Source organism: Salminus brasiliensis, chromosome 3 (assembly GCF_030463535.1).
Source record: "Salminus brasiliensis chromosome 3, fSalBra1.hap2, whole genome shotgun sequence".
In the NCBI taxonomy this organism is placed as follows: Eukaryota; Metazoa; Chordata; class Actinopteri; order Characiformes; family Bryconidae; genus Salminus; species Salminus brasiliensis.
In genome coordinates this window covers 1,456,696-1,479,860 of record NC_132880.1, presented here as the reverse complement: position 1 = coordinate 1,479,860, position 23,165 = coordinate 1,456,696, and the positions used below count along the sequence as shown (strand labels likewise).

General features: G+C 44.7%; 1 protein-coding gene across 2 annotated transcripts; it reads right to left on the bottom strand.

The window, feature by feature from the left end:
- Positions 1 to 870: 870 nt before the first annotated feature.
- On the bottom strand, positions 871 to 22,501 carry foxk2b (forkhead box K2b). Of its 2 annotated transcripts, none has more exons than XM_072674515.1 (9): positions 21,994 to 22,501; positions 8,452 to 8,643; positions 6,061 to 6,208; positions 5,744 to 5,890; positions 4,988 to 5,181; positions 4,094 to 4,296; positions 3,685 to 3,945; positions 3,132 to 3,344; positions 871 to 2,807 (listed from the first exon to the last, which is right to left on the bottom strand). In XM_072674515.1, exons 1-9 carry the CDS (start codon positions 22,287 to 22,289, stop codon positions 2,614 to 2,616), a joined length of 1,848 nt encoding a protein of 615 aa, XP_072530616.1. In that variant the 5' UTR covers positions 22,290 to 22,501; the 3' UTR covers positions 871 to 2,613. The 2 variants fall into 2 exon arrangements, with proteins under 2 accessions (XP_072530616.1, XP_072530617.1); XM_072674516.1 differs by having other exon boundaries at positions 3,132 to 3,335.
- Between the last annotated feature and the right edge of the window lie 664 nt (positions 22,502 to 23,165).

Sequence of the window (23,165 nt, the reverse complement as noted above, 5' to 3'; positions counted from 1 at the left end):
AGTTTGTAACACCAACAATCTGGACACAGACAAGACCGGTCACCCAAACGGATAAAAAAAAAGAAAAAAGAATAATAATAATAAAATTAAAATATATAATAAACAGGAGTTTGGGAGGGAGTTTGAAGAGGAGGGGGTTTCTGCCTACAGCACGACGTCAAACACAACCAAAAGGAGAGAAAACAACGGTGTGACGGCGGATAAACAAAAGGGTAAACAAAAATAACAACAATTCAAGTGCAGATCTGGTCTGAATCAAACAGGTGTTTGAGGTGTGTAGTCAACGGCTCAGGTGTGTTCCTTTCGTCCGTTTACAAAATGCAAGCCTGATGAGGCTCCTGGTTAATGGTGCAGGTATGAAAATAATAATAATAATAATAACAACATTAAACAGGTAGAGATTGACAATTCAGGTCCAGAAAGTAAAAATCGTAAAAAGATTTGCTTTTCGGACCTGAATTCCTCCATTTAAAAAAAAAAGCTACACTCGTTCCACAGAAATATAAAGGGGGGGGGGGGGGAGATAATAAAGTCCACATGAAAACCACTGAGAAGGTTCTCCTCAGGTTGGGGGGGGCATCCTCAGGCCTCTGTGGCTGTTCTGCTTCCCAACATATAATAAACGTTCAGTCTTTCCATTGCATCTGAAAATATGCGAAAAAAAAGTAAACAAACAAACAAACGACTGCATGTTTCTATGGGAACAGCTGGGACTGTGGTGGTGAGGGGTATGAAGAAGGGCTAGCTGCCAAGAAGTACAGGAACTGGTTGCGCGTTGATCCCTTTAGGTTGACGACTGAGCCATTCACACACCCCCACCCACACACACACCCCCACGCACACACACACCCCCACGCACACACACACCCCCACGCACACACACACCCCCACGCACACACACACACACATCCCAAAAGAGGCCAACTGCAGCGTTGAGGATGACGACAATGATGAGGATGATTATTAATAATGAGGTCTTGACCATCAGCTGCCAAAGTCTGGAATGTTGAGTGAAGCTCAGTAAACCCAGGTGGTGCTGCTTCTGTAGCACAGATGGAAAACTGGGACTCTAGGGATTAGATCAAGGAGATCGCCATTATATGGGCAAATGGTAATCCCATAGTGGTGCATCCCCATCTTCCCAGTACCTCCTAGGAGTCAACACACACTTATAATAGAAACCAGTGGATCAGCAATTGGTCAAAAACCCATCTGACCCATCTAACCAGTCACCAAAGGGCAGCTTTCCCAAAGCTTTGAGATTGAGGCCTTTCATGACAACTGACCTAAACCTACATAGACATTCATAAAGGCTTATTCCAACAAGCTTCAGAGGTCATAACGTTTGCTGAGGTGAACCAATGAAGACTTATGAATTCTGCATTACCATTAGATCAATGCGAGTACCTAACAGCCTATACCTACAGCTATGATAGCCGTTGGTCTAATACAGTGGCTTCTAACCCTGGTTCTGGAGGAAGCACTCTGCCAAAAACACCACCTTCCACCCAGGAAGGGCTTGCTAATGAACTGATTAGCTGGGTCAGGTTTTCAAGTTCTCCAGGACCAGGGTTGGAAGCCACTGGTCTAGTACACTGCAGTCACGCCAGAATTGAACAATCCTAAGCATCCTCACGGTACAGATATTTAGATGGTGCCTCATATTTTCACTCATATTTCCCCTTCTTTTCTGTCCACTACTCCCAAGCGCAGGGAACAGCATCTTCATCATCATCAGTGGTAATGAACTGCACACTACAAACGCAGCAGACTGAGAAACTGGGTTCAACCAAGCTGAAGTATCCCTCCATTGTCAAACTGAGGACTGTCCAGTAGGAACGTCTCTTGGCTCTGCTTCTACTGGACAGGTCTGACCTTTGGCTCAAGTTAGCTGGCTAACGGAAACGAGTTGCTAATTCTGGATTCACGAGAGTGGGACTGAGCGTGAGTGTGTATGTATGTAAGTATATGTTTAGAGAAAATGCATACATAAAACATACACCACACACATATACATTCACCCCCCAGAATGTGTTTGGTTTCAAATAATAACAATAATAATAATAATAATAATAATTCTTGTAGATGAGCCATTTCCATTCTTATGAAGAGTTCCCAGATGAAACCTGGTAGCACTGGTAAGGAGCAGAGTTCTGTAGGTAATAGTCTATTTAAAAAGGTTTGGGCCAGATGGCAGTGGCTGGCTGCTCTCCCTGTCATCCAGAATGGTCAATAACAGTCGGTAACTACTTCTGGTGAAAGTCATCTCCACACTCACGTCCATTTGTGGTCTATTTGCCGTGGATTCCTAAACCGTTGTTTTCACAGACACTGGAGTCTCTTGTTTTTGCTTCATACTGAGTCAGCAGTGTTTCCAATGTAAAGGACTTCTCTTCTTGTTTGGCACGGTCAGCAGGATGGTGAGAGAGAGGGAGGAAAGGAGGGAAAGAGAGAGAGAGAGAGTGCGCGAGAGAATCAGCGTAGAGGCAATACGAGAGGGCAGAAGGGGAGCAGCGATGCCAGAAGTAAAAAGCAAAGAGCGAGCGTGCGTGCGGCAGAACGAAGAAGTCTGTTATTGAGAGATTTGGGTGAGGGTGTGGTTTATGCTAATGCCTAGTTGTGATTGGCAGAGGGAGTGTCCGTGTCGGCTGTTCCGTTGGGCTCAGAGGTGACGCTCTGCTGCTGCTCCTCCATTTTCACTCGTTTACTCTCGATCTGCTCTCTGCCGCTCTCTCCGTTCTGCCGTTTAGTGGGGAGAGAGGCGGACGCAGAGGCGTGAGCTGCCAGGAGGTGGAGCGGACTGGAGACTGCAGAGAGACGGGAGAATAATGAGAATGCAAATATGTACTAATGAAACTATTAATCTTACTTTAACGTATTTGATTATTACTGGTAACAGTTGATCATTATTATTTCATAATTTCATATGTGAGCAATCTAATGCCCGTGTGCCTTGGCGTTGCCAATAAAGGCACGGGTAAGACACATTTTGAAGTGGGACAGAATTAAATGGACTAATTCTGGGACAGAAATAAGTAGAAAAATGCTGAATATCATTAATAACAGCAGCTGTGTTGTGAGAACTGCACCTTCTGAGGAGCGAAGCGCTGACTGTGTGAGCAGACACCTACCTGCGTTGGCCTGGCCTTGTATTGCTGTGGCGATGGGCACCACATGGGTGCCGTTCTGCGTGATAGTCTTGACTGGCAGTTGGTGATGGCCTAATGGGGCTTGCTGCACTATAGTAACCGTTTGGAAGGGAGTGGTTGCTGCACTGCTCTGGATGATCCGATTGGCTGAGCCTATTGAGGCATGGGTGATGGTAGGAACGGCTTCTACTTTCACTAATTGGCAGAGAGAGAGAGAGAGAGAGAGAGAGAGAGAGAGAGAGAGAGAGAGAGAGAGAGAGAGAGAGATTTTAGTCACATTTCAATATAATGATCACAATCTATTCACCATACTACTATTTCCCCACCCATACAGTGCAGCCCAATTCAGAAATGCCCACTTCTGGTCTTAGTGGGCAGGTGTGGCGATTTGCCCTACTAAAACTTTTGAATCCTTGCTAGGACGGCCAATCAATTGCATCGGCTGTCCTTAACTTAACTTCCAGTTTTTACCAAATCCAGGACTGGAAACTGGATTAAAGGTCCAGATTTGATGATCTCTGGTCTTTTTAGTCACCTTTGAGCTCTTCATGCGATCCGTTCTCCTGGGGTTCTGATGTGGCTGGGCTGGCCACAGCAGGCTGTGCGTGAAGTTTAGCGGTGCTAACGGCTACGGCGGCGGGAATCTGGTGTACCACGTGGACAGTCTGCATCATTGGTTGAACGGAGGAAGCGGAGGAGGAAGGAGCCGCTGCCACAGCGTACGTCACCGGCTTCATGCCCTGAGACAGTGGCCGCTGGACAGCGATCAGTACAGACTGAGTGCCGAGAGGAGAACCTGGGGAGGAGGAGGGGAGGCATTATAACACCTCTAGAATACCCCTATAACATTTTAGTAATAATAAGTTACATTAAGTTACTGTAACCGCCACTGATAGGTTAACTGATCACAGAAAAAATCTTCACTCATCAGAGTCCTGGTGTACCTGGGGTGGCCTGGGCTAGACGAGCCTCCTGTATCACAGCTAGCTTTGGTTGCACAGCAGCAATGGTAGTGGAGGGTGGGGCAGGGGTGGTCTCTGACTCCATGGGAACAGGTGAGCCCTCTCGCGATAAGCTATCAGGGGTCTGAACCCCACTGGAGTGGGCTGAGAGTACCCCTGAGTGATTAGGAGATGCTGGAGCGCTCCTGAACATACAAAAATAAAGGCCAATCATTTCAGATTAACCATTGAGCTTCACAAGAGATCACTTGCTGACTGCAGTACTGACTTTTGTGACACAGATCACAGAAACCCACAGTATAAACACATGCCAACATAAGAAGGGCAAGGAATCATTAAAAGTGAAAAAAAAAAAAAAAAAAAAAAAAAAAAAACACAATTTGTGTCACTTCTCTACCATAAAGCTTCATGTTCAGATCCACAGCTGTAACGTGTCCATCTGACCACAAGGTGGAGCTACAGCTTCTTGTCTCAAATAAGACAAAAGAACTGAAGCACTTCACCACTCCCATGAACAGAGCTTGAAAAATGTGTCAGAACCTGATGAGACTCGAATGCTCAAGATGGGTTTGAAGGTCACTGGCTGAATATGTGCTAGGCTAAGGTTCAGGTTCTGATCCGAAGGCCGCTATAATTGTTGCTACACACAAATTTAACCGGCGCCATTATAGGTTTGAGGTTTTATACAGAACTTGGGGTGATGGGTCGGATTAGAGCCGGTTCATACAGAACTTTGTTGGGCTTGGATCCCAAAACCTGAAAATACTGGGTTCAGGTGGGGTCAAATTTGGACAGAAAGCATTAGACCAATACTGCAGTCCTAAAGCATTAAAGCCATCCATAGAGTGGTGGGGTAATTTCTCTTCAAAGGCCTACCTGGAAGAGAGGGGTCCTAGCGGGGTCCTGAAGCAGGGCACGCCGCGAGGCCTTCGTTTCCTAAACGCCTGCTCAATGAGTTTACCCTCAGAGGAGGGGTCTATTCTCCAGAACGAGCCCTTCCCAGGCTCCTCCTGCGAGCGTGGCACTTTGATGAAGTACCGGTTCAGAGACAGGTTGTGCCGAATGGAGTTCTGCAACACACACACACATTAAGATCACAAACAGGAACGTTTAAATCAGTCAGAGAGCTGGAATGTTCTAGAGCTCCAACAGGATTTATTTTTAGTGCTGTTTGTTCTCAGCGCACCTTGATCTACTAAGAGCCCTGAAATAGTAAGGGGTAGTGGTCTGGGTGTGCTGTGCTGAATGAAGCTCTGTAGCAAACACACAGTTCATTAATCAAGCTCTGCAGTTGAGCCCAAATTGGGTGGTGAGGAGTTTCAGTATAGCGGCAGCTGAGCGTTCACGCTTAATGTCATTTATTTAAGGGCATCACAGGAACACACACTCTTACAGAACAACGGAAACATGGGTCTGCCCCACAAAGCAGGGTTTCTGACCCAGGATTTGTTCTACCTGTGTAAGTAGTATAAAGAACAAGTCAGTCATGAAGGACTATGGGCTATGGCTGGGGGTGGACTAAGGCTGAGGCTGGGGGTGGACTATTTGTGGTATCGCTAATAAAAACAACTTTAAACTATAAATAACTACTGTTTCCACTAGTCTTTAGGATTATCTTCGACCGTAGCTCACCTGCCAGCCCTTGTCGGCGCTCCTGTAATACGGGTAGTTCTTGGTAATGTGCGTGTAGATTCCGTTGAGCGTGAGCTGTTTGTCCGGGGCCAGCGTGATTGCCTGGACTATCAGCTGAGCGTACGAGTACGGGGGTTTAGAGTCATCCTAGAAAGAGACCGGGAGAGAGAACGAGAGCAAAAAAGGGAATTGAGAATAGGGAGATTATTATTATTATTATTATTATTATAATACACTTTCTATTATTACTATTCATTATTATCTTGGATGCCCACGGATTTACACGTCTGATCCAGGTGGGAGAGCTGAACTCGTACCTTGGGGCTGTCACCTTCTGACGTTTCCTTATCGTTCTCTGACTGGGAGTTGTCGTTGATGAGCTGTAGATCTGAAGGCACAATCCGGCCAACCCTGTAGCCTGACGAACCAGCGCCGCGTGGACTGGACGGACACGAGTTTGCCGCACTGAGAAAGAGAGAGCGAGACAGACTTTGTGAGATACTAAACAATCAGATCTGCTGCAGATTCCTTTATGCTGATCTAACTCTCCAGTCTGACCGCTCAGTCTTAACCTCACGCTCTTAGAGATGGTCTTGCCTGCCATCAAACATTAACTGAAATGGAGATGGACTGTCACAAAAACAGATTGGAAATTGGCATCAGCCAGTAATTCTCATATCAGTCCATCCCTAAATGCCTTTATATGACATTAAAACACCATATAGAACAGATGATCCAGACTGCGTGATACATAAAGTACGGCAAAATCATGCTCTATAAAGACTAGCTTCCTATAACACTGCAAAACACGCCACCTGGGCCGGTGAGCTTCTTAAATCTAGTCCATGTTTCAAGGATTTGAACTGCATTTACTGCAGTAAATCTCTTCCCATTGGGACAAATAAGGAAAACTGAGGAAAACGTATTTTAATCCTGGTTAATTACATACTAACTAGACTTCAGAGTGCTCCTCAAACATGATGAAAACCCCACCAGCTGCTAATTAGGGCTGAAAGGACAAACGAAACCCAACACAACAGAAATCAATACAGCCGAGCTAAATAAATTCAGCGCAATCAGCACTTAAGGCCATCTGACGTCTTTCAAGAACAAATCTAGTGTCTGGTTCACTGTAGCACCCGCGCCGGTTTCCCCTCAGTGTCAGACACTGATTGTAATTGGCCAGGCCTCGGGGAGCAGAAACTGAAGCTGATGTGAGAAGGCTGTAATTAGTCTGCTAAAGCAGCGGAACGAGCTGCTCAAAGAAAGTGTTGAGCTGAAAGGAAGAGCGTGTGATCAGAGGCTGCGGCAGGCTTTTTGGCTACGCCAGGCACTTGTGAGAGGAAGGTGAAGTAGAAGAGACTCTACCATGGTCTTGTGCCAGTCCAATTTATTATAAGATTATAAGATTTTTATTGATAAGATTTTAACCACCTGCCTAATATTACGCCGCCAAACCAGCTCTGGTCACACAACCTTCAGATGTCAGCAGCAGATCCTTCATTAGGTCTTGTAGGTGTAGACGTGAGATTGGCCCTCCATTAGACTCTATGAGCCTGGGGCGCCCACGACCTGGTCACTAGTTCACCAGATGTCCTTTCTTGGAGCACTCCTGTTAGGTACTGACCATTGCATACCGGGAACACCCCATAAGACCTGCCTGATGTTTTGGAGACGTTCTGACCCAGTCATTGTCTAGAACCTCACAGTTCGGTTCTCGTACTTTTTTGTGCCAATTAGGGCAGAAAGGCAAGTAAGGAAGAGAGCGAGGTAGGACGAAAAGACCAAACTCTTCAGAGGCAGAAGCCCCGCCAGCTAAGACAGCTGCCATATAAGAGTCTGAGGGGGAAAAAATCAGGCAAACTCTTTCTACTGAACACCCTCCTCCCCTTCCTCCTCCTCCTCCTCCTCCACACATACTCCAACTCTACACGGCCTGCAGCTGCGCTGATGATACACACTCCAAAAATGCCTGACGAAGTGCGGCAGGAACCTCACTGTTTTTTCCTGTTCCTAAGTAACAAGAGAGCAGCTCTGGGAACCCCAAGAGCTCCTCACATATAAAAGCTACAGCAGATCCACCATCTGCAGCTTCTACACTCCAGAGAACTACTCTTGGGTCAGTGGCAGCTGCGCGCTAGGAACCCAGTTCTGATTGGCCCTGGCAGTGGCAGCGCAGCGATAGGAAGGGGGCTCTGATCTGCAGGCGGCACCAAACGATTAAGACAGTACAGAGGTTAACTCTACATAGGTTACAGTTTATACAACTTCAACCTTTAAACAGCTTACACTTCATGTCCAAATGTTTGTGGACACCTTTCTATTGAATGCATTCAGCTACTTGCTTACACAGACAGCGTGAGACACACACAGCTGGTCTAGTCCCTGTAGAGAAGTATTGGCAATAGAACAGGACTCTTTGGAGCAGATCAACAACATAAACCTATTGGCACCATGCTGCTTAACACTCTAAGGCTTGATGCACAGTTAGGTGTATTCCTCAGTATCTACAGGGACTTCTGTATAAACTGGTGGGGCTGTTCTCCGGTAATCAATAAGTTTGTAATAACACTTTTGGCCCAGGTTAATACTCTTGACTCGGGAGGAAAATGAGCATGTGTGACATCCCAGTGTGCTAAGGAACCCTTGTTCTAGAGAACGTTCTGGTTTAAAGGCATAACTGACAGGTGAACAGACCCGCATCTTACCTGATGGTTCCAGTGGGGGACGGCAGGGGGCTCATCAGGTGTGCAATGTTATCCGGGATGTTTATGGAAAGTGGAGAAATCTGGGGCTGCACTGCCTTCACTGGAGACTCGGGTTCCTTCTTCTCTTTCTTTATGCTGGACAGCGCTGTGAACGTGATTTTTATGGTAGTGCTGGGGAACCGGAACGTGCACCTGAGGAGAGATTGACCTTAATTATTATGGTTTTAATTTCAATTTAACAAACACCTCGCTCTTGGTGAATTTATACAACTGTATTCAATGGGTTATTCAACAGCAAAGCATCTTTAAAATATTAATAATTTATATAAAAATAATTGAATCAAAATGATTATTATTTAGTATTACTACTACTACTACTATAATTACAACTATTACCACTACTACATCTACTATAATTACTACTACTACCACCACCACCACAAGCCCCCCCCCCCGAGGTAGTTAACACAGTTCATAGAGGTAATTAGGCTGGAATAAGATTTCAAAGCCAGAATTTGGGTGAAATACAAGGTTTTTTTTTGTTTCAAACGCAAAAGGTGAGAACAGCGAGAGATCAACAATAAAGAGAGTCTCAGTCTGAGTCTCTCTCCCTCTCGTCGAACTGCGCTCTAAATTTAATTCTTGGGTCTCACTGTCTCATATTAAAATAAGACGTAGAACACTAACATAAATAAAAACCTGCCAGAAGAAAAAACACTGCTGACTACAAAAATACCACAGAACACACACGTGTGTAAGATCGGTTTCGGTTTTAATAAGTGATGCCAACCGTAAAACTGAATGGACTAAATGAGCACACTTTAAGAGGCAGAGTGACTAAAACTGAAACACCAGCAGGAAACGAAAACCACCAGTTAGCAAGTTCATGAGGCTAACGGCCGTCCTGTTAGCATTCTCCTTCATTGCAAGTCACTGCTGCAGATGAACAAATGCTCTAGATTACCTTGCTGGAGTTCACAGCGGTGAAGTGAAGCAGACGTCTGAAGCTCTAATAAAAGCTCCTTATAGAAAGTTCTTCACCTAATGGAGGTGAAGACACTGCCTGATGCCTGAGACACTGTTCTACCTGTTCTGAGAAGATTGTAGTTTTAAAGAATTCGGGTGTGGTCAAATCACGTTCACATCATCACACATCATTCAGAATTTAGAGAAAACGTACACAGAGCAGGTTTGGAACGGTGTTGAGACCGGGTGAGACGTTCAAAACGTTCTGGAAGTAAAACCCAATGAGGAACAACATGATCCATCTCCTCTAGGCCTGCCACTATGGTCAATGACGCAGACATCAATTTACCCGTTTTCTCCCCAATTTGGATCGTCAATTACCCAACCCATACATACTCCACCCAATCACGTTCAATGCTCAACACCAGGAGGGTGAAGACCAACACACGCCTCCTCCGACAGCCAGCAAGTCACCAGGCAAGTGCTGTGTACCTGGCTCTGATGCAACAGCCATAACTGTACTGGAGTGATGTGGGGAGAGAGCGCCATCTACCCACCCTGGAGAGAGCAAGACCAACGGTCTCTTTTTTTAAGCCGATGCACCAGTTTAACATTATTTTAAGTAACTGGTTTAGATCCCTAAACACTGCACGATTACCGCCACAGAACTGCTCCATCAGCTCGGTCGTCTCCATTTGGCTCTATAACGAGATTTTTACAAGAGTCCAAAGACTCAAATCAATGAAAGTATGAGAATCTGGAAACAGCACTAAACAGAAAGGTGGTCTGTATACCAGGCGAAGTTTCAAGGCATACAACAGCAGCTGATCACTGACTCACAAGCACCTGAAGAGAGAACACAAAACCATATCTAAGGACTCTATTCAGCAATTACTTTAAGCACATGTCTTTGTGTAGGGAACTGCATGAGTACACCAGATCCCACACTTTGATAAGGGGTATAAATACCCCACTGCACTGCTGATGTTCTGCTGAAGCTCTTCTTTTAAAACCTACAGGTCTGCTCTTAACAACTCTTAACAAACTGTTAAGAGCACTGTTTACCAACACCCTGCCACGCTGTCCCCACCGCGGTGTTTAGAGAGGACTTCAGAAACACAGCGCTGGTGTGTTTGTATGTGTGTGTGGGCCTGTCTCTCGAGGCTATGCTAAAATTAACCATCCCCTGATGCACCATCGCCCCCCTGAACACTAGGAGAGGCAGATGTAAACAGCTGGACCCTTCCCTTCACACGAACAAAAGACGACAACTGCCATTAGATACCGCTCACAGCTTTATAACACATGCATGTGTGAATTTACACTTCAGTAAACTACCGTAACTGTTCAAATGTACGGTACGAAAGTCCTTATGCTTTCTCATAAAGGCATGTGTAGCACAGTGTTAGACTTCAAATACATAAATAGTGAATAAATACACTATTTTTCTTAATTTGGTCTATAAAAGGTATGCATTGACGCCACGTCCCCGCTGGAACACACCCCCTTTTGTCGGAATGGGGGGCAAGCCACCCTGCCACGCGGCTACAGCGAGTTAAAGGCAGCCAATAGGTCCATGGACAGCGATGTGCAGCCAGGAGTATCCAGCTAACTCGACTCAAATCACACCAGCCGAGGGGCTGAGAGAGCATGATTGGCCAAGAGCTCTCCGGATGGGTAGATGGTGGCCTCTCCCCTCATCACTTTTAAACAATGTTGGTTGGTGTGGTGGAGATGGGCACCTGCCGCTGAAGGCAATATCACATCGGTAGCATAGCATTACATTACATCAACCAACACCAAGCTAAGGTACTGATCTGAAAAGCTGGCAAATTCAGAAGCACCATTTTACCTTAGTACTGCTTAATAAAACACAATTATTTGTTCTAAATAAATAAATAGTACAAATTCAGACCATTTTTAAACATAAAAACAATGAACCCCCGTTTAGTGCTCTGTTAATACTTCCCTACGCTCAACTACACATTTACAAGACTCACCCTACTGCTCACTGCTCTACCCCGAGAGCCGACGTTCTCCACCCCCAAAGCCCTGACCCTCATTCAGGCCCTCTGGCACTGGAGCACTGATGGAGAACAGACTTGTATCTGCAGGGGGAGGCAGATCAGTGCCATGCCCTCCAAACTCCGCAACACCCCCCCGCTCAATGACTGACTCATCCTTCGATGCTCAGTTCAGAGAGTCCTGCTCCTGCCTGCCTGCCTCCCTCCCTCAGTCCTCTGCAACTGCTGGACGCCAGAGCCCCGATCAGTCAAGCATACAGCAGTGCATACAGCTCAGCTCTTAGGAGTCATCTCATTGTGGGGCAGGGCTGAGGGATCGAACACAGGAAGGGCATGGAGGTAACGAAACTGGGAAGAGGAACACACATGAAAACATCAGCCTGAGTGGGAATTATTTTGGTTTTTGAGAAGGTTCTCCAGGCTCTCCAACGTTTCAATGGACCTAAGCGGGTCATCACCAACCACCCAGGCTTATCTCAGACTGGTTCATCTCTGCACCGAGGTCCTGATGGGAGTGCAGAAGAGTGCTGGAGATATTCCACTGTGGAGAGAAACAGCCTGGCATGTCCTTCAGCGGCCACGCTCACATGGCTGGCACAAGCCAGAGCGTGCGAGTCTGGCACTGCGCCTTATGCCAAGCTCCTACGGCTCTGGCATGAAGGCTCCATATGCAGACACACACACACAGTGCTGCTCATTTCAACACATACATCACATGTCCAAATGTTTGTGGACACCCCTTCTAATGTACAAATTCAGCTATTTTAAGTTGCCATCATTGCTGAAACAGATGTGCAAATGCACGCACAATAAGCAGACGAACCTATTGGCACCATGCTGTCTAATGCCAGGCGTGGGGTAGAAGGGTGTAAAGCCCCCCAGCATGGAGCTGTGTTCTCTGGAATGATGGTGGTGGAGCTCAATCATCCAGCATGGGATGTTGAGTTGGGGACGGATAAGGTGGGGTGGTGATAATCATCCAACATCCTGACTTCATTAACGTTACAGTCGCTGAACGCAATCAAATCCTCACAGCAATGCTCCTCCAAAATCTAGTAGAAAACTTTCTTCCCTGAACAGTAGAGACAGTCATTAAGGATGAACACTGTTTAATATCCTTGATTTTAATAAAAACAATTAATGCATTAGTAGGTGTCCCAATACTTTGGTCCAAATAGGGCACACACAGGTTGCAGGGTATGGTTAACAGCAAGGGGGAACTTGTGCCCTCAGTATCTGAGGTCGAGAAGTATTCTGAGACAGGAAAGGCTGTGCTAAAACCGACAGGGGAAGCGGAGTCTCTGAGTGGCTCTTATCTGAGAGAGGAAATAAATCTGTCTGCTGTGGTGCTGTGCCGTTGATGGTTATTGTGAGATCAGCCTTTGCAACACTGGTAGCATACTGCACCATGAAGGCCTCTTGAAGCCAGTGGTTTTAAAATCACGACTTGCAACGCCGAAATCTCTAATCTGAAAGATCTGAATGACCTGAAACAGTAACCACTACATTTCTGCAGTGCTAAATTAACCACCACCACCACCATCAATTGAACAATCTTCACACTCCTTTCAAAGAGCACTGGTGAAATGCATTGCATTCAGCAGGACTTTTAGTATTAATATATCCAAGTCCAATATCTGACAACACCAGCATCCAGCCCTTTTCGGTCTTGGTGGAACGAACATCCCCTGGAAGTCGCTCACACAACACAACAACGACTGAAGACCCTCCTCTTCCAAGAGTACTTAGCCAAAATTTTGAGCATTTTTGAGTGTATCTAGGTCTCCACACTAACTTTTGTATTTGGCAGAATCTAGCTTGAGGTATCTTTGGAATTCTAGCCTACACAAACTAGCTATGGGTATTTCCTGAGTAAACAGTGAAGCCGAGCTGGACAATATGACGATCTTTATCATATTGCGATAACAAACCGCTTTTCTAATCATATGGAGGAGACTGTTGGAGCTTAATAAACACTGATTAGCTGCAGGTTGCATTACTAACAGTGTAATTAGGCTGGTTTAATTAGATGAGCAGCAGATGTTGAGTATAAATCACTGTATTCAGTACGGGAGAGGATCTGAGGTGTTTAGTCTGTGATTACATGTACGGTGATAATTATCGTGCATCGTACATCTTTAAATATCGTAATGTAGTATTTTTACCACATCGCCCAGCCCTACAGTGAAGCACTTTCGTAAGTCGCTCTGTAGAAGAGATTCTGATAAATGTTGTAAGCACAGACCTGAACTAAGGAAGAGGACCGTGTAATTAACTGCACATGGAAGTGATGCAGAAAGTGGAGAGCCTACGTATCTATGCCATGGTATGAACACACGGTACTCTGTTGACATCATTTCATGTGTCTTAAGTATCAGGATTATATCCGAATCAGCCCAAACCACAAAAACAGCACAAAGTGTGAACGCATTTAAACCAGATTTAAATCTCATTATTCAGACCACTTCAGGAGGAGGTCTGAGACGCATCTGAGCCAAAAGTTATAGCAGTGTGAACACCTCCGTGTCTCCGAGACACATTCCACAACCGAAACCCCTCCCAATACAAACAAATTTGCATATTCCATCCCAAACAGCGATCGGATTTCAGTCGGACTAACCGGAGACGCATTTGACTACGAACAAGTGGGGGGATAGCCCTGGAGGAAAGCTAGCAATGAAAATTAAAGGAAAAATGAGGAGAGAAAAAATATATAAACAAATAAATAAATCAAACATCAGCAGGAGAACAGTGATGTTATGTAGGCATAGCAATGCACTGCATCACTTCCTGTAAGTAGGTTAATATTTAGTGCACTAACTTGCCAAACCTGCCCCATTTCAATCAGCATATAGCCTATACCCTATAGCATTAGTGATTAGTATGCAATTGGGACACAGCCTCAGTCTCCAAACACTTTAGCTACAGTCATAAGGAGGAACCCACAGCAACACTGCCTGTTGAACTCTGAGCAACAGACCAGCCCTGGTTCTACTTCAGAATGGAGTAATATTTCAGAAAGGGAATTTGATACGTGTGTGTGTGTGTGTGTGTTTAAACACACACTACTGGACTGAACAACCCCTAAACAAGTCCAAACACGGGGCCTCTTTAAGCACCAAAATGAAGACACACCCAAAACTTTCAGCAAACGCCGCCCAGCCGAGTCTTGGGTGTCTGAAGCCCTTTCTCGTGCTCATTTCTAATCCTCGGCTCTTCAGCCCTGCAGCTCCGAGCAGAGGGAGGCCTTTTCTTCACCTGGTTTTAAAACACACACTGCGAGGCGGCTCTGACTCGAAACCACGAGGCTCTTTTTACTAAAGGAATGCTGGGCTTCCAAAACACTGCATTCTTCCCAGTAGGTGGTGGTGGTGGTGTGTGTGTGTACACACACACACACACACACACACACACACACACACACACACACACACACACACTTAGCCTTGTTCTTGTTTCTCATTCACTCTCTCTCCCCCCCACACTCCTCCCCCTTGCCCAGAAAGCAGCAACTTCAGGACTAAGCAGACTGCTCTCCCTGTAGAGATCAGGGCTGCACAGATACACATACTTTACTATACAGTACAGTTGCCAGCAAAGGTTTTGGCACCCCTGTTGAAATGAAGTGCTTAAATGTGGAATTTTCCTGCACATTTTAGACACAACATCTTCCTAAAGTCTGTACACAACCACTTCACAGAGCAGCTGACCACTTGTTTATGCCTAGAAAAGCATACTGTATCACAATATGATAAGTCACACAGCCCAGCTCTAATTTTAAATTTAAAGGCCTGTGTGTGGGCACAGACTTTAGATGACAAGGTCCACATTACTTTTCATGGTAGATTTTAAACTGAATAAATAACCAATGCTTACTTTAATACTTAGTAGGTATAAAACAATTAGCAGGTACTAAATAATTGTTAATTACTGAATTGGAAGGTACTGAAAATATATTGCTCGCCCACACACAAAATGAACTTAATCAACACCCAAACCAGAAACCTTTCAGGCACAAATATGTACCAAACTAGAAGGTACTCATTAATTACTAAATACATAGTAATTGTTGTTATGTACTAAACAGGTGGTGATAAAATTAAAATTCAACACTAAAGCTCGGATTTTAAGGGGTTAAGAGTATATCTGAAGAGACTGGATGGTGTCTCACCTCCCTCCCCCCAAAAACTTTAATATCAACATGTGTAGTATGAACACCCATAATGAAGTGCTGATGAAACCATGTCAGGAGCTCTAAAATAATACTTAATGTTAAAAATATCAAAACAGGACCTCAGCAGCGTTCTCCGTTTCCTGAAAACCTACTGATTGACTGAATTTTCAGCACTTTAAAACGTCTGGACCTTCTCAATTGGCCAAAAGGCTCGTCATTCTGGAAACACTGACTAAATTGCTGGTCATCCAGCATATGCTGATAATTACAGCAACACTTTCCTTCGATCGCTGGAGGCTCCAACTCCACTGCTATTGTTTCTGCTTGGCTTCCTTTACCCAGTACACATCTCAGTACTCTCAGCCAGGGAAGTCTGCCAATGCGCTCCCTCAGCCTTAAAAGAGGGAACAGAGAAAAGGAGAGAGAGAGAGAGAGACACAGAAAGAGGCCGGAGGTTTGCAGCAGCAGAGCACAGTTGCCATGAGACAGAGATTCGGGAAGAGGTTGGGGTCCTGTAGACTTTCCCACGTTCCCACATTTTGACTTCCATCGAGCTAGACCATAAAGCTTGCACTTAAACTTCCCCGGTTGGGCCTTAGACTAGACGTAGACTGGTACTGGAGGCAAAAATTAAAAGACATTCATTTGCTGGATGAGTAACGAGGGCTGCCTCTTCGGATGATTTAATTAGCTAATGCTAACCAGGACAGTAATTCAACACAAGCTAAGTCCTAGTTCTGTTCTACACAATAACACTAAGGTACAGACTATATACTAACCTCAATAGCGCGGTTTGGGCAGGTTCGTACACTTAATGTTAACATACTAACCCGTTTTGTACGAACAGGAAATGATGAAGTGTTGCTATGGCAACATATGCCACTGCAAGTCCCCTTGCTGCTGTTTGCACTTGACTTGCATCGTTATCTGCCAGTTTCTCGAATATTTTTTCCGGATGCTCTTCCATTTTTCATTTCGCACTGCATTGTGGGATAACCATGTGCACTGTAAACACTCATAAAAGACGCAGCGCCGATATCTGAGTATACCGAATTGACACTTTTATCAATATTACATAAGCAAAGTAGTTTTATATGAGTAATTAGGACACTAATAATTGTGACGCACCCAAGATCTTTTCTCCTAGGTGGACGACATGCCAACATGTTATTATGTCAAACAAATATACTTTCTGGACTGTACCATCATCAGCTATAGTTATTTACTACTCTAGCAGCACCAGCCTTCCACAGTCTTTAGCGACATGCTCAAGCTGAGGCACTCGTGTTTCAGAGTAGGCTTGGAAAAACGTCAGTGGAAATTTACTGATTGGCGAAGTTTCTCCAGCAGATATAAGCTATAAGCAGACACACTGCTTGTGTGTGCCACATTAAAAAAAATAAACAATGGATGCAAATTAATAAGGGCTTTCGATATTTACTGTTCCAAATGCCAGTATTTGGAACGAACAACTCTGGTACTCCTCCAGAATTTATTACTACTTCCTCAGATTATTATGACTGCTTTACAGACGTTGGATGTTTTGATTGGACAAGTAAGATCTTCTTGACAAGAACATCTGAGAAATGCCATAAGTGTCAATGTAAATGTTTAAAAACACTGTCTGAATAAATACATCACCAATTAGCAATGTAATTAACCTCACAGGTCAATTTGCACTAAGCCTACAGAGCCCAAAGTCCAGAAGCTTCTGCAGCAGAAAGCTGACCAAAGATTAACTTCCATATAACTGTACAGTCAAATATAACACAAAATCTAAAAAAAAAACTCGACTCTACTCTACTGGTCCATCCTGCTGTCTAACGCCTCTACCCAAAACCTGAGGCAGTCAGAGTGACTCACAGCCAGCAGCAGACACCCTGACTTCCTGTGACCTCCACATCCGAGTATGTGTGAGAAATGCTTATTGGACCTCCAGCAAAGACAACCCCCGCACCACCTTTACCCCAAGGGGCAAACGGACAGCGGCTCTGACACGCACACTTCCCTGTTTTCCTTTCCCAGCAGGCAGCTTTATCTCACGTGGGTGGGAGGAACCTGACTGTTTCCCATACCCAATGAGAAGAAAGATCACCTCAAAGTGACCTTGCGCTGCAGTGGACATTCAACAGAGTCTTACAGAGATTCTGGTAACTGATGGAGAAGTGTGTGAAAGGTGGTGGAACGAGTGTGGAGATAAACAAGACTAGACGTCCTCCAGTCGACCACTGCAGTGGCACCTGGCACAAACAAGCAGTGTGTTTACTTTACAGCCAAGGGACCACGATCTACACAAAAAATAAAGGTGCTACAGAGGGTTCTTTAAGGAATGCCATAGAAGAACCACTCCAAGATGAAGTGAGGGAGTGTAAAGAACCTTTAAAAAAAATCTTTTTTGTAAATATGGTCACTTATGGCACCAAAGAAAGCTCTTCTATGACATGGTTCCATTAACTGTTCTCTATAGGTTCCATAAAGAACCATTTTTGCCAAAGAGAGGATGTAAAAAGTTCCTCTTGCTCAAACATCAAGCGAAGGTTCTTTAAACACAGTGCAAACTTCTATGACAAACATGGTTCCTTATGGGACCAAAAAAGGTTGTTCTATCCTTATTATCCTTATTACTATTATAGCTACTAAAGGTTCTTTGAGCAACGCCACAGAGGAGCCACTTTCGGTTTCAGAAAGAGACATTTCTACAAAACAGTTCATGTAAAAAGTTCTTTACAGGTTCTCCACATTCACGCATTTAGAGTGAAGGTTCTTTAAATCTTTTAATGGTTCTTCACAATGAACTTCTCTTTTGCAAACGTCTCTTTTTTTTCTTTCTATTACAAAGAGCTACAAGGGGGTTATTTTAGTCACTCCGCAGAAGAATCACTTTTGGAGATATGGTCTATCTGGGTGAACATGGTTCCTTATCAAATAAAAAAAAAAAAAAAAAAATAGAACAAGGTGCTACAAAGGTTTCTCGCAATGGAAGAGCCTCTTTTGGTTGCAGAAAGAGCCATTTTTGCAGAAGACTTGATATAAAAAGTTATTTTTCCACAGGTTTTCCACACTTTGAAGGTTATTTAAACCTTTAAAAACATTTCAAATAGAACCAAAAAGGTTCCTCTATGGCCTCACATCTTATTTCTAGGTGTAGCCCACCTGGGAATCCATGAAAATTCACCCAAGCCCTGCTGTATTTGCCAGATCTCCCAATTCTGAGCCAATCTTCAACATTTCTGCTGCAATTTTCATTGATCATCATAACACTCAGTTATCAGAGCGCTGTGTCTGTTTATTAACCCAAAACAGGCCTTATTCATTCTTACCTGAACATTTAAGAGGCTGTTTCTATTATTGTGCCTATAAGACTGATGTATTTAAATGAGCTCAGTTCTGACTGGCTGGGCAGAATCATGCCTTGGTAAAAAAAAAAAAAAAAAAAACAGTCCAGACTGAGAGGATGGGGTTAAACCATTGTAGGCAGATGGCTTTAGTGAGATCCTAAAAAATAATGATCTGAAGATTGACTGCTTTCTTTTAATTCACAATTATCTTTGGACTTTGTTTAAAATTAAATTAATAAATAAAAATATGAGCAGCCCCTTTTAACTGCTGAGATCAAAAGTTGCAATTTAACAACCAATCAAGTCCTCAATTTCACTTTTTAGCCAGATGTTTTGACTGGTTTAACCAAAACCATTCCACAGATTTGGATTAATGGGTTAAACAGGAGTGCAGCAGATTACACACTTCAGGAATCAGCCTGAGTTGGGGCTGTTGATTGTGGGAGAGGACGATATAAAAACAAGCCGTTACAGCTGTTACGCAATCCCAGTGCAAAATTCCAGACAATGCTCTCAAATATCTCCACAGCTGCAGACAGACCATGGCCGTACAGGACTTCAACTCCACAGAATAAACAAATAAACACAAATTATATGATATGATGTGCGAACGGCATGATAAAACAGGCAATAAGGTATAAGGAGTTACGGGGTGGTAAAGGGTGATATGGTATAAAACCCATTTAATTGGTAATTGCAGTCCGTGATCACCACTTTAGCTCACCCAGGCTATTTAAAGGGTCAGATCAGCCGGAACGTCCGATTCCCACAGTTTCTGTCAAAGGGTGGGATCTACATATAAAAGAAGCAATCGAACAGTCAGTTCTTTAAGGTGATGGAGGTGTTGAAGCAGAAAAAAAAACAAGAGCAAGAATCTGAGAGACTTCGACAAGAACCAAACTGTGCTTTCTAGACAACTAGGTCAGAACATCTCCAAAACATCAGACAAGTCTTGTGGGGTGTTACCAGTATGCAGGTCAGTACCTACCAAAAGGGTTCAGAGGAAGGACAATCAAACAGTGAACCGGTGACAGGGTCCTGGGCATCGGAGGCTTACAGATGCTCATGGAGGTCCACCTCAAAACGTACAGGACTCCAAACACCACAGGACACCTTCAGAGGTCTTGTGGAGTCTGTGCCTCAGAGCTGTTTTGGTGGCATGAGGGGAACCTACGCGATATTAGGCAGGTGGGTTTAATGTTATGGTTGATCTGTGCATAAGATGTCTACAAGTCTAAAGTCTAAAGCCTCCAGGAAGCTCAACGATCTGAACAGCGAGTGACCAGACTCTAGAAACCTGAGTATAGCAGCTTCCACTTCAGCCGAATCTTGATTTCCTGTCTGATCTCCTTGATTTTAGCTGATCTGCAGCTCACGGGCCTCTCCAAACGCAGTGGCAGGGTGGATTGTTCTGATTAGGAGATGCACAGGGCCAGCAGATCAGGCAGAGGCAGGCAGGAAAAGAAGTTTCATTCATCGCTCATCTTACCAAGAAGGGCAGGTACGAGCATGAAGGATCTGAACAGGGTATGACGGGGTGATGTTTTCACTTGTGCTTTCCAGAGGCCTTGAGAGACTGAAAAACAAGCCTCGTTTATTTACTCTGCCAGACTGACCTTTGTCGTCCTCACCAAGCCATGTGCGCTTTCGTGTTTTGCGTTCGAATAGCGACAGGGTGGTAATGATAGTACGAAATCAGCTGAACTGCCTAACTTCCTAACATCTCTACTGAGAATATATGCTGAGGTATATGCAACAGGACTGTAAACCAAGTCATTCAGAGTGGGCTTGGTGTGAAACGCTCCAATCTGGGGAACCCTATTAAGCCAGAACTGTTCACAGAACCTCTAAAAGCGCCATTGAGTTTACACCTAATGGGTATGAATACACTGCCTGATTCCTGCGACGCTGTTCTACCAGGGTTTTGAGAAGATTCATGGTGGAGGGATACATGCAGGGTGTCCTGCAGCAAAATAGTCCCAAAGAAAGCTTAGATTTCCCACCAATTTACCATCATCAACATGCCATATAAAAATCAGAAGAGACGTGTTGGTTCACCGGTGGGTTTGTGGAGGGATGGTTGGCAAATAAATGAATGAATTTATTTAAAAAATGGCTATATCTGTGTTGTAGTCATGGCGACCGACACCTAGAGCCATTCACCACCACTCCAATGAAATCAGAATTGGTCAATTCTACAATACAATTTCACACCCAGCTTCTCTACATGGTTAGGAAGAAATCTGGAGAATTAGGTGGACTTCCCCTTCAACCAGCTAGGCACAATAGTAGCTAGCTAGCTATACAGTTATTGTGTAGGCTAGCTAGCTAGCTACATCAGTTAGTTAGCTAGCTAGCTAGCTAGCTACAACAATGCCATTTACATAGCTACAAAACAAAACACAAACAGTGGCTTCATGTTTACAGTATAATATCCAGTAAATATTATTAATCTGACCATTTGTTTACTTATTTACATGTGAAACGGTATTGGTGTTGGTCAGACTGTGCTCACATGGCTAGCCAGCTAGCTAGTAAGCTAGCAAACCAGGGTGTTTACACTGTGGACATCAGCAGGGACGTGGTGGACACCAACTCAGCAAGCTCAGGAGACCATTCATGGACATCCCAGCTCGAAACTGAAGCTACAGGCTAATAAATGAGGGCTAACACACACTGGTCCTCGTTTGTTTACACGACGTCGGCTAACGCCGTAGGAGAAGCGTAGCGTTACGTCAGCAGCGTAGCTCGAGCCAGGGCGCTCACGTAATGTTTATGTTTACATCCTTATATTTAATATTAAAGGTGTTTATGAGCTGCTTTTTTTGTTACGAAGTATTCAACACGTCTATAAATACATATATAATCATTAAAAAGTGTCTTTATTACTATATTTAACTAAATTAAGCCGGGTTTGAGACGTAGAGCGAACACCCCAGCTAGCTACATTAAACCATGGCGTCCGCGTGAGCTGCAGCACGTGCTCCACTGAGCTCCAAAACAAACAAATAAATAAACAAATAAACAAACAAACACTCACATCCGCGGCAGCTGCAGTGGAGGGGCGCCTCGCCTCAGGAACACGCCGTCCACGAACACGCCGTTTTTACCAAGGCACCGCAGGTAGAACTCCCCCCCGCCGCCGGTGTCCTCAGCCGCCGAGAAGATCTCCAGGTGCCGCCGCGAGATGAAGCTCGAGTGGCCCATGCTCACGTCCACGGAGCCCTGCGACGAGTTCCGCCCGATGGTGACCGAGCGCTTCTTCATCAGGTACTCGAACTCGCGGCCCTCCAGCCGGGCCACCGCCGGCCCGGACAGCCCGCTCACCACCGCCATGTTAACCAGCGGGACTCGGGCGGCGCGTGACTCTCCTTTCGAAACGGTTCGGCTCGGCACGCGCGCCAACGGCCTTTAACGGTCGAATTGTTTCGAGCGCTTTTTTAAATGCGTGAAAATTCCAAAGACATTTGAACTGTAACGGTCGCGGTTTCGAGGGAAACTAAAATAATAAATGACCGCTTCACGTTCTGCACGCACACAGCGGCACGACCCACCGCCGCGCGACAGAGAGAAAGGGAGCGGGCGACAGCCAATCAGCGGAGGCGAGGGGGCGGGCGCTAAGCCGACGGCGTCGCCACCAGCCATTCAGCGAGCAGAGTCGTCAATGCGGTCATTCTACGAGGACCAATGGGTGCAAGAAACGCTTGAAGGTCGGTTGCCCTGTACATCAACACGCATGTGTGCGGGGCGCGGAGAAACCCTGGAGGTGGAGATCCTGGATTGGGGTTTAGTCAACTATTTACTGAATGTGTAAATACACCAAACATCCCGCCATAACATTGAAACCACTGACAACAGGTGAAGTGTTTACTATTGATTGATTGATAATGGCATATGTCAAGGTCACCAATTATATATATATATATATATATATATGTGTGTGGGTGTGTGTGTGTGTGGGTGGGTGTGTATATTTATCTATATATCTATCTATCTATCTATATATCTATCTATATATATATGTGTGTGGGTGTGTGTGTGTGTGGGTGGGTGTGTATATTTATCTATATATCTATCTATCTATCTATATATCTATCTATATATATATGTGTGTGTGTGTGTGTGTGTGTGTGGGTGTGAGTATCTATCTATCTATCTATATATATATATGTGTGTGTGTATATATATATATATATATATATATATATATAT

What these genes read in the sequence shown, in the direction of transcription:
- foxk2b (XM_072674515.1), bottom strand. Translation starts at nt 22,289, where the DNA reads ATGGCGGTGGTGAGCGGGCTGTCCGGGCCGGCGGTGGCCCGGCTGGAG. An exon ending in CAGAAGGTGACAGCCCCAAG is followed by an intron (nt 5,891 to 6,060) that starts GTACGAGTTCAG and finishes GTCTCTTTCTAG; the next exon opens with GATGACTCTAAACCCCCGTA. An exon ending in ATCGCATGAAGAGCTCAAAG is followed by an intron (nt 3,345 to 3,684) that starts GTGACTAAAAAG and finishes TCTGCCAATTAG; the next exon opens with TGAAAGTAGAAGCCGTTCCT.